General features: G+C 38.9%; 1 protein-coding gene across 1 annotated transcript in view; it reads left to right on the forward strand.

Annotated features, from left to right (window-relative positions):
* RP1 (RP1 axonemal microtubule associated) overlaps positions 1–12,664 on the forward strand; it is a 296,647-nt gene that overhangs the window by 94,069 nt on the left and 189,914 nt on the right. Inside the window, exons 8-9 of the mRNA XM_084776855.1 lie at positions 3,826–3,977; positions 7,336–7,414. Coding sequence (XP_084632981.1) covers positions 3,826–3,977; positions 7,336–7,414 — 231 coding nt within the window. The remainder of the gene's footprint in view (positions 1–3,825; positions 3,978–7,335; positions 7,415–12,664) is intronic.

The raw sequence follows: 12,664 nt of genomic DNA on the forward strand, positions 1-12,664 counted from the left end.
TCACGCAAAGTTTGGGAATTATTGTGGAGGAAGAAAATTTATTACTTCCTTTACATCACCAAGCACAGCTTCCCAACTTCCTCTCCTCCCAGTCCCTCCCTCACACCTTCCCTCCTTCCAGCCCCCACTTTTCACCTCAGAGAAGGGATGGCCTCCCATGGATATCAATTCACCTTGGCATATCAAATTGCCCGAGCACTAGGCACATCTCCCATTGAGGCTAGACGAGGCAGCTCAGTTAGGTGGGTTGAAGATTGCGTACCTGACTACCCATCTGCTACATATGTGTAGGGGGCCTAGATCAGCCCCATGGATGCTCTCTGGTTGGTTGTTCACTCTCTGGGAGCCCCTATGGGTCCAGGTTAGTTGATTTTTATAAATTTTCTTGTGGAGTCCTTGACCTCTCTGGCTCTTTCAATTCTTTCTCTCCCATTGCCATAAGATTCCATGAGCTCTGCCTGATGTTTGGCTGAAGGTCTCTGCATCTGTTTCATCAGCTGCTGGATGAAGCCACACAGCTGACTCTTATGCTTCCCTCCTTTCTGCAAGTGTAGAATAATGTTAGTAGTGTCAGGTGTTGGTTCTCTCTCATAGCATGAACTGAGTCAAGTTGGGCCAGACACTAGTTGGACTGAGCCAAAAGGTTTTGTGGATGGGCTGATGTCTCCCTCCCCTCACTGGATGTTCCACCTCGCTATATGAGGTGGCGACTTCAGACTCCATATTCCCCCTGCTAGGAGTCTCAGTTAGAGTCCCCAATATAGTCTCACTGTTCCAGAGATGCTCCCCTCACTGGATTCCATTCTGTCAGCCCTCCTTCCTTTTCCCCCACGTGATCCCTGTCCTTGGTACTCTCCCCACCACCTCTCCCACCTGCTTCCCTCACTCTATCTACTTCAGATGTGTATTTTATTTCTGAGTGAGATTCAAGCATCCTCCCTTGGGCTCTCCTTGTTACCTGGCATCTTTGGGTCTGTGGACCCAAAGTTATCCTATACTTTATAAATAATATCCACTTATAAGTGAGTCCATTCCATGAGTGTCTTTCAGGGTTCCCTCACTCAGGATAATATTTTTAGTTCCATTCATTTGTCTGTAAATTTCATGATGTCCTTGTTTTTAATACCTGAGTAATATTTCATTGTGTAAATGTACCATATTTTCTTTATCCATTTTTCTTTTGAGAGACATCTAGGTTATTTCCAGTTTCTGATTATTACAAATAAAGCTACTATGAACATAGTTGAGCAAGTATCCTTGTGGTATGGTAGAGCATCTTTTGGGTATATGTCCAAGAACGGTATAGCTAGGCCTTGAGGTAGCACTATTCCCAGATGTTCTGAGAAACTGCCAAATTGACTTCCAGAGTGGTTGTACAAATTTTTGCTCCCAACAGCAATGGAGGAGTGTTCCCCTTGCTTTTCACATCCTCACCAGCATGTGCTGCCACTTGAGTTTTTGATAGAAGCCATTCTGATAGGTGTAAGATGGAATCTCAGAGTTGGTTTGATTCAAACTTCCCTGATGACTAAGGATGTTGAACATTTCTTTAAGTGCTTCTTTGCCATTAGATATTCCTCTGTTGAGAATTCTCTGTTTAGGTCTATACCCCATTTATTAATTGGATTATTTTCTTTGCTGATGTCTATCTTCTTGACTTCATTCTGTATTTTGGATAATAGACATAGGTCAGATGTAGGGTTGGTGAAGATCTTTTCCCATTCTGTGGGCTGTTGTTTTGTCCTATTGACAGTGCCCTTTGCCTTGTTTTTCAGCAATATAAGCTGCTTAGTTCCTTTAAATTTTCTTAAAGATATTTGAAGTATTATGTACTAGTATATCTTGTTTTACTGATGTGTTATTTTTGTTTTAATTTAAGGTTTAAGAAACCCTACCACAGAAATCTTATAGGTGCCATGTTTCCAATGGTGTGCTCACTTAGTGTATGTTCCTTATGTTTCATTTTGCTTGGTATTTTTCATAATATTCCAAATGTTTTTTCATTATATTATGGTGATATATGATCTTTGATGTTACTATAATTATTTTAAGGTGCCACAAACGATGCACACAATTAACAAACTTAATGGACGTGTGTGTGTGTGTGTGTGTCTGTGTGTGTGTGTGTGTGTGTGTGTGTGTGTGTGTGTGTGTGTGTGTGTGTTCACTGCTCGGCTGACAAGCCATCTTCCTACCTATCTCCCTCACTGTATGTTTCCCTGTTGCCTGAAATATAACAATATTGGAGTTAGGCTAATCAATAATGCTACTGTGTTTGAATGTAGGGAAATTTGGCACAACTAATTTTGAATTAAATAGCTAGAAGTGAATAAGCATAACCAGGGAGGAATGTCAAATGCCTAGAGAGCTTTAAACCAAGGGTTTTTGTTTGTTTGTTTTTCTAACCAGTTAGTCAAGCAATGAATGAAAAAGCTCTTGAAAAAATGAAAATTGTTCCTATAGTGAGCACATGAATGATAGGAACAACATATCTTTATGATGTTTTCAAGTTTTAGTGGTCTTCACAGAAAATCAAACCAGCCACAGTCTTTTCTTAAGTCATAGCTTAGCCATGACCAAGAGCTTAATTATCTGGAATTCTATAAAGGCTGGGGGATGAATGGAAGCTTCTGACAAAACTTTGGAAAGCTGTGACAGAGGTGGTTTCATTGGATTTAATAAGAAAACGGTATCCCTAACATGAAAGTGTAGTGAAGCTGTTAGCACTGAACAAGACATGCCTGGTTATCTGGACCATCCAGCTAAGGTAAGTGATGAGGACGGTCGGTTACACTATGATGAAGCGTTCGTGTAAGATGGTAGTTATATGTGAATCACTTTGCACGGGAAGAAAATGCTGTCTATGTCCTGTATACCTAGAGAAAAGTCATTGTTTGTCTTCAAAACTTCAAAAACAGACCAATTCTCTTGTTAGGATATGAATTTGGCCACTTTAGTTTGAAGTCAATGGTCATTTACTATTCTGAAAAACCCCAGAGCTACTATGGGTGATGCTCAATCTATTGTACCTATCTCTGTTCTGCAAATGGAACAGCAAAGCCTTGATGACAGGGCATCTGTTTACAATAAGAATTGTTGAATATTTTAAGTCTACTGTGGAAAGACACACTGTTCAGAAAAAGGTCATTTAGTAATATTACTGTTCACTGACAATGCTACTGCTTAGCCAATAGCTCTAATGGAGATGTACACTAAGATTTATAATGCAACATCTTTTCTACAGCCTGTGGAACAAAGAATTGTTTCTACTTTAATTCATAGTGTTTAAGGGATAAATTTCATATGATTACCACAGGTATTAATTCTTGAGGTGAATCTTGGCAAACAGGTGAAAATTCCTTCAAAGGAGTCACCATTCAATGTACTATTATAAATATTCTTAGTGATAGGGAAAGATTAAAATGCTAGCATTAACAGTAGCATGAAGAAGTTGGTTGTTACCATCAATGAGGGCTTTTAGAAGTTTGAGTCTTCAAAACAGGTGGGATTATCTACATAATTCAAATACGATGTGCTGCCTAGTTTTATGAGTTATCTGAAAGGAGAAAACCTCATCTGAGAAAATGCTTCCACAAGATTTGGCTGTAGGGCATTTTCTTAATTAGTGATTAGTGGGAAAGCACCCAGCCCATTGTAGGTGGTTCCATCCCTGGGCTTGTGGTACCGCTACATCTTACATAAGGTTTGGATTCTGGATTATATTTATGACCTTGAATTTAAATTATGTCAGTAATTCTTGGCACTTCAAACTTACATTTACTTTCTTTCTTCCTTTCTTTTTTCTTTCTTTCTTTTTGTTGTCAGTGACAACATATGAGGTGTATATTACAACAGGCGATCTCTGGAATGCTGGAACAGTGGCAAATGTCTACCTTTCTATCTGTGGGGAAAAAGGAGACACAGGATCCAGGAAACTCTTTAGATCAAAGAGCTCTTTAAAGTTCTTAAGAGGACAAGTAAGTAAACAAAAATATTTTGTCTGATTTCAAAAATATTATTGTAGTAAAATCACATGGAATTTCCCACACTGACATTTGAAACACATAGTTCCCTCGTATGCGAGGGAACCTCAGTTGAAGACATGTCCTTGGCAGATTGGACTGTTTTCATGTCTATGGGACATTTTCTTGATTAGTGGTTAGTGCGAGGGCTGTAACCCACTGTGGGTGGTGCAACCCTTGGGCAAGTGGTTACAAAAACAACAGGCCCCTAAGCAGCTTTCCTCCATGCTTCAAGCCTCTGCTTGTACTTGAGTCCCTGCCTGGATTTCTCTTAGTAAAAGATTGTGACTGGGATGTGGAAGCCACGTGAGCGTTCTCTTCCCCTAGCTAGGTTTGGTCCCAGTGTTCTAGTGTTGCAGCAGAAAACAAGGGAGAAGGAGTACTTTAAATGCGCAGATGCTGCTTCACATAGATGATTTGACTCAAAATGTTCCAATGATAAGACAAAAAGGTGGGGTGAAAGTCACATGCACTGGGTAGAAATCAGTCCTTAGATTTAAAGTTTTATTTATTTATTTTTCTTTATTTTGTAAGCTAGAGATTCACAGTTGGATACATAAGCAATACTGAGGGACAGCCATGAACCATAGCATCTACTCAGCTACGTATTTATGGGAGACAAAGATAAGGCTTTCCAGTATATGTGTTGCTGAGCTCAGATGTTCAGTAGACTAGATGTATCCAATGCAGTTCCAGTTTACAATGGATTTATTGGAATGTAACCTCATCATAAACTGAGAAGCATCTATAGTCACATGTATAAAATGTTTTGTAAAGTTTTCATTTTTAAAGCTGTAAATCTAATTATTCAGTAACAATTTCTCAATTTCTCCCCTTGTTTTTCTGTTTATATGAATTGATTATTTAAATACCACAGATAAGTTGAATTACAATAACTTTTAAAATTACAATAATTTTTATTGCTTGCATTTTTTTACTTAATTGCATCTATAAAGTCAGATGCAATAGTATTTTTTCTTTTAAACACTGAATAATATTAAATTGCTTGAATATAAAACCACACACTATTTATTAATTCACTTGTGCATAGATACACAGGTTGCTTCCACTTTGTGAGAACTGTGAATAATACATGAAATTACCAATATTTTTGACATAATTTCTTTGGTTACTTAGAATAGAAAACTACTGGCCTATATGGTAGTTTATTTTTAATCTTGGAAATACTGCCATCTTGTTTCCAATAGTGTTCACAATATTTTACACTTTCATCAATATTGGACAATGCCAGGAGTTTCTGGCTATGTTCTTTCTTAAGCAACAGTCATTCTTGTAGGCAGGGGTTAGAGGTCATTTTAGTTTAATTTGCATTTCTCTAAATGTTAGCAATGTTCAACATTTCTCATATGTTTATTTTCTGTTTGCAGAGGGAGAATTATTAACAGTTTTGAAGTGGGTTACTTCGTTTTTTATTCTTGAATTATAGAAGTTATTTGTGTGTAGAGCTTGGGCAGAAAGGTTGGGAGAGCCGGAGGATCAGGGAATTTGCCTCCTAGTAATATCAGAAGCTACACATTTAATGTCTCAACAACATGGTTGATCATAGGTGATACCAATAAACTTGCCAAAGTGGTCAGGGGAAAGCCCACGAAGCTTGAACACCTCACAAAGTGCTTTAAGCAACCAAGCTAAAGCTGGGAGAGGTGGTCTTCCTTAAAGAAGACCACACCAACTTCTTGTCCAGTGCCAAATGGTCATCTCTGAAAACATACATACAAGGAACATTATATAGACTCAAAAGGTTATATTTAGGAATACTTTTATTTAGGAATATATTATAATGCATATACGTTTGTGCATTCAATTATAATTATTGAATAAAAGAGATCAAGAATTTGAAGGAGAGCAGGGAGGTTTCTAAAAGAGGGTATAAATATAGAAGGAATGAAAGGAAGAAATGTTGTAATTATATTATAATATCAAAATGAAAATAAAAATCTCAACAATGACAATAAAAAGCAACCTTTTGTGCTTTCCCTTTTTGAAATTCTCACTTTGTTTATTCACTGCTCTTCCGGGCCTTAAATCTTTATGACTGCTACTTTTAATTTGTTATCAACTAACTTACCTATCTCCATTTCATTAGGGCTAATTTATGATTTATTTTGCCATTTTATTTGAACACATCACCTTGCCTCTTTATTTCTCTGGATTTTATGTGTTGGTTCAAACACTAGATAAGAACCATATGTCTCATGTGCCAGTCTGATTTAATATAGGAAATAAACTTGCCAGCCCTGACATAAGTGTTAGTGCATACTCTTTGTTCATTTATCATTACTTATTTTTTATTATTTAGTGTGGAAAATATGGATTTGTGCCTGAGAGGTATATTCTACATCACTTAGATATAGCATTTTCCCTCTTTTTACAAAAAGAAAAATGAGATTGGGTCTCAATTAGTTTGTCTAGGATAGCCCCAATTCACTTTGTAGCCAAGGAGGATGGCCTTGAACTTCAAATCCTCTTGTCACAATTCTTCTGGTTGGCAGTTATGGGTCTGTACCACCAGGGAAACTTTAAATTTTTTGTATATATTGAACTGTTGTCTGTTTTTTTTCTCCCCCAGAACATTAAGGTATCACTAAGTTTGTCATTGCCCTAAAGCCAGACAGGATGGAAGCCAGTCTATGAGAAGTAGCTGGGTGGTGTGGTGCAAATTATCTGCTTCCTTTTCTCCTCATAGAACCTGGGCATGATACGTTCTCTCTCATTGTCTTTATAGATCCCAGGAGAGATTCAATAGCAAATGCTTGTGTTCCTGTTCAGAAAGCACAATTTCAACTCTTTCACTATGTTTGTTATTGCAACCAGGGGCCTTCTGATCCCATCAGCTCTAAAGATAGAAGGGTTAGCTGATTCCAAGATGAAGCAAGTCATGGGGGAGAGCTGTATAAGTACCCACATGTTGTATCTGATTGCTTGTGTTGTCAGCTTTTAAGCCGAGTTTAAAATGCTTGATATGTGGACAATGGCTAAAAGCTGGGGCATCGAGTGTATAGCCATGTCCTTTTTCAGGGATGTGATTGTTAATCTTGATTGTCAACTCAGCTGGAATTTGAATCAACAGCTAGATCAACTGAATTAACCCTGAATATCAATCAGATGATAGATGTCACAGTCAAATCACTCCCACTTTTGTCTTTATTTTATTGCTATAGACAGATTTGTGTATTTGCTTAATGGACTCATTTTGGCAACTGATTTTTGTGACATCTTAATGTACATTTGTGGTAAAATCAAAATTATGATCTACATCTAATTAGAGTTTTTTTAAAAAAACTTTTTGCAGATGGATACCTTCTTCCTAGAAGCCGTGAACCTTGGAGCTTTGTGCAGGATTGTGATAGGCCACGATGGACTTGGCCCAGGTGAGGCTCAATTGCATAGTGCTAGTGGAGGTGTGCTTCTACTCCAGGTATAGGAAACTCTGCCCGAATCTAGTCAATGATCGGGAAAACATATAGAAAACTAATTTTGAAAGCAGAAGAACTAAGGAAGGAAGGAAGGAGGATCCTATTACATATTACTGAAATAACATTTTTTCAGATCTTTTAAATTCACATATTTTTCTTTAAAACGATATAAGCTGACCAAGTGCCACACAATAGGCCTGGGATGCCAGAAAGTGTCGTTTAGAAGGAGGTATTTGCGATGTTAATGTTGTGCAGCATGCCAGTGATGGAGACACTGTAGTGTCCCCCAGAAGTACTTCTTGAAAGACTACTCATTGTCCAAGAGTAGTGGCTTGAAACAATTGTCTTGGCGGCAAGGACTTAGCTGTGTTTTCTGCTTCCATCTTGTTCATGCTTTGCCCCAGTTTTCCCATTAACTCTGTGAGATAAGCCAGATCTTTCTAATGAACTTATTGCCTGTTATACAAACCATCATAATATAAAGAAATACCATGTAATTGAAAGACATATACTGAGAATCAAGACTATAAAGGATAATAAGAAAGAAATTTATTAAAATGTGTCAAATATAATTTCCATATTAAGAACAGTGGTCTCGGATAAATATGCAATGAATATGTGTTTCAATAATGAATGAGAGGATTGACAAGTTAACAAAGCTGGTTTAAAAAGGTTACAAAAGCTCCTAAAGTATAAACATACCATTAGTGAGACTAGACCACGTCCCCTGGATGGGGAGACCTGGTGGCACTCAGAGGAAGGATAGCAGGCTACCAAGAAGAGACTTGATACCCTATGAGCATATACAGGGGGAGGAGGTCCCCCTCAGGAACAGTCATAGGGGAGGGGAGTAAGGGGAAAATGGGAGGGAGGGAGTAATGGGAGTAAGATCAATAAATTAAGTAAAATGGGATCAGTTTCCCACAGACAGTAAACATATACCTTTGAAGTAATCTTCTTTTGGACAAAATTTATTTTTAGTTTGATCAGTCATTCACATGTTGTTGTCTTGGTTAGTTGCCATGTAGTTTAACCATCAAATCATGATCCACTTCTCCAGGAGTCAGAGGACTTTCAAGGAGCTTTTAAGATAATGCCCTAAAACATCTTTTGAAGAGTGAAAGTCATATTCTGCCTTATTTCAGTTAATTTTTCTAAACAAGGTTAGAAATTCTCAGCCTTGACTCTTAGGTTTACTCAGGAGACGTTAAATATAGAAAATGACAAATGTAGTTTTGATATAATGTGACTATGTTAATAAATTAAGTGAGTTGACTCATAATCTTATACAATAGAGTAAAATTCAAGGTGACTATCACTAAAAGGTAGAAAAAAGAAAATTGTTTTCTGATAACATTCATGATTCCTAATGAGGCTTCAATGCTCATGAGACTTAATTCAATAAAAAGTATTTAAACACATACATGAAGAATTAAGTTGAACACACACACACACACACACACACACACACACACACACACACATGCGTGCCAGAATTTTATCATGTTTTAAAAGTTGGAATGTTAGCCAGGTACTTAATTACACATGTAAGTGTGTGAGCTGTGCCAACAGGGCTGTACCCTCACTTAAAACTCCATGAACCATTTTATAGTTTATCAAGCTCCAAATGAAATCTCTGTGGGTGATTTGAGAGCTGAACCCTTTTGTTGAAATTTTATTTTTCAAAACTATGAGCCAAATACTCTTCTTTTCTTTATATAATTAAAAGAAAATATCTCAGTAAAATTCCCTCAAAGGCCACATTCTCTAATTATAATGTAATAAAATCTAAAAATTAATAAAAAAGACAAAAGCTTTAAAAACTCAGTCTCTTAGACAAAGTGCAGATCCTTCCCATAATTATAATCTAACATAGTGTTACAGTGATATTTTTATTGTCTGATTTCCTGCAGTGGCCTCAAAAATGATAAGAAAGAGGTACTCAATATCTCTAATAGTCTGTTTTGAAATATCCTAAACCTGGTTATTTATAAAGATCACAAATTTATGTGTTACTGCTATAGTAACAGGAAAGTCTGACATCAAAATGCAGAGTGCTTCTAGCACATGGAAAACCCTAGGTCTGTCCCTAGCACTGAGGAAATACAGTGAGTGCGCGCGCGCGCGCGCACACACACACACACACACACACACACACACAGAAGCACATGCACACAGAGGCACATGCACATGCATATAGGCACATGCACATGCACACAGGTACATACAGGCACATGCATGCACACACAGGCACACACACATGCACACAAGCACACACACATGCACACAGGTATATGCACACTGGCATGCACGCTTTCGTATCTGGAGAAAGTCTCTCTTATTCCTCACATGGTGTAAGGGGAAAAGGGCCAATGTGTCGTACTGAGCCCTTTTGTAAGATACTTAGCACAGTCCTGAGGGCAGAGCCCTTATGATGTAGGTGCCCCTTAACAGCTCCAACTCCTATTACTGCATTAATATTGCTCTAATTCTAGTCCTGAGTTTTCTCAAAAATGAGAAAAGAAAGACAAAATATTTTTACATGAATAGCTTTGTGCTAACTTGTTACATTACAAAGTTTGTAATGTAAAATCAATGCATCATTACCTTTAAGAATTACCACTTAGGCATCTTTCAACTGTCATCAGATAAACTTGAGGCAGTAAGTTTTAAAACAAAGACCAATATTTAGAGAATGTTCAGAGAATGAGAGACTTCAGAGCTCTTAGTCCTTAGTGGGATGTCTTCATCCAACCCTTCCTCTCAGGGCATAGGGATGGGTGTGGAAGAGGAGGCAGAAGAGCCAGAGGCACTGTATCCAAGCACAACATACTATTGCACATAAGAACTCACACAGACTGTGATAGCATATGCAAGACAGGTTCAAGTTAGCCAAAATCCCAGAACTGAGAAGCAGAAGCTGTTGCAAAGTTCTTCCCCTAACCAAGGCGCCATTTAATTTGAATCCTGCTGGGAAATGGAAAATGAGAATTCTCCAATGGAGTGTCAATAGGTTTATCAAACACACTCTTGGGCAAGCCCCATGCTCAGAAGTTGGCCAACATTAAAATGAACTCTGTGTTAATTTGGTGAAATTTTTGTTTTGTTTTGGCATTTTTGACTTACTGTTTTTGAGAGAGAGGAAGGAAGGGAAGGAGGGGGAGGGAGGGAGGGAGGAGGGAGGGAGGGAAAGAGAGAGAGAGATAGAGAGAGAGAGAGAGAGAGAGAGAGAGAGAGAGAGAGAGAGAGAGAGAGAGAGAGAACATTAAGTTGGGTGGGAAGGATCTGGAGGAGTTGGGGAAAAACATGATTAAAATATTCTGTATGGCCTAAGTGTCCCTCAGTAGAAGAATGGATAAAGAAACTGTGGTACATTTACACTATGGAATACTATTCAGCTGTTAAAAGCAAGGAATTCTCGAAATTTGTGGACAAATTGATTGAACTAGAAATTATCATAATGAGTGAGTTCACCCAGAAGCAAAAAGAGACAAATGGTATATACTCACTTATATCGAGACACTAGTCCCATGAAAGACTTTACTTACCAGGAAAGTGGGTCAGAGGGGAGGACATCCTATTGGGACTTAGGGTGAGAGAAGCATATGAGAATGGGGAAATAGAAGGATCTAGAGGGTTCTGGAAACCTACAAGAAGAACATTATGATGGGTGGATCTGGGTTCTGGGGTCCTTCCTGCTCAAACTATGTCACCAGCCAAGGAAAATATAGGCAGTAAACTTCGAACCCCTACCCAGACCTAGCCGATGGACAGGACATTCTCCACTGTTGAGTGGAGAGGGAGGTCTGACTTTCATACAAACTCTGGGGCCCTATTTCTGACCACTTCCCTTGATGGGGAGGCCTGGTGGCACTCAGAGGAAGGATAACAGGTCACCAAGAAGAGACTTGATACCCTATGAGCATATACAGGGGGAGGAGGTCCCCCTCAGTCACAGACATAGGGGAGGGGAGTAGGGGGGAAGTGGGAGGGAGGGAGAAATGGGAGGATACAAGGGATGGGCTAACAATTGAGATGTAATACGAATAAATTAATAAAATAAAAAATAAAAAATATTCTGTATGAAAAATTTCAATAAAATATTTTTAAAACAACTTAGACACAAAATTAAAATTTTACCTTTAAAGAAGTTAGTACTTAGACCTCTTAGTTGCTACTTAAACCTGCTTAAGAATTGTAGTAACCTTTTGGTTTTTGTTTTTTTTAAAGGAAAAGAATATTTTTTGTAGCACTTCAAAGTAAAATTAAAATAACATTTTTGAGGAGCAACAGTGAGGCGGAGGGAACGGCCTGTGGATTATAAAAACCTCATCATGTGACAGTGGTTTTGAAAGTGAATTTGCCACTTGCTGAAAACTCAGTTCTGAGGATCTTATCTAGTGTAGCCCACCGTCCTCGTTTGATTGAATTTGTTGTTGTTTTAGTGTGGATAATCATGAGCCGTGGGGGTTCTCTCCTCCTTGTAAAGCCTGGGACTTTGGGTCCTGGTGGGCTGTTGGTTTGCCACCCTCCTGACTCAGAAACCGAATGAGTCCCAGCAGGTACCCAGTCTCCTAATTGGCCACGGCAACTCACATGCTCACTGAAGCTTGAGAAGCGGTGGTCAAGGGGACTGTGACGAGCCGGTCACTGCTTGACAGTAAAGCGCGAGGGGCGACGCAGAGACAAGCATGGGAGGCCTTGCTGGCTTTTAATTTTTTTAAAATTTAATTAATTTATTCAGATTACAACTCAATTGTTATCCCATCACTTGTATCCTCCCATTCCTCTCTCCCTCCCGCTTTCACCCTATTCCCCTCCCCTAGGTCTAAGACCGAGGGAGACCTCCTCCCCCACTATATGGTCATAGGCTGTCAAGTTTCATCTTGGTAGCCTGCTTATTCTTTCTCTGAGTGCCACCAGGCCTCCCCACCCAGGGGAGGTGGTCAAAGATGGAGCACCAGAGTTCATGTCAGAGTCAGTCCCCGCTCTCCACATAACTGTGGAGAACGTCCTGTCCATTGGGTAGATCAAAGTAGGGGTTCAATGTTTACTATTGTATTGTCCTTGGTTAGTGCAATAGTTTGAGCAGAGACCCCTGAGCCCCGATCCACCCATTACGATGTTCTTGCTGGCTTTGTTAAGCTCTGTTCTAAAGCCGGTCAGTCTTGGCTCATCAGCTTAAGGAGTTCTCATATGAAGAGG

The sequence above is a fragment of the Acomys minous genome (genome assembly GCF_964271855.1).
Source record: "Acomys minous genome assembly, chromosome: 1".
NCBI classification, from domain to species: domain Eukaryota; kingdom Metazoa; phylum Chordata; class Mammalia; order Rodentia; family Muridae; genus Acomys; species Acomys minous.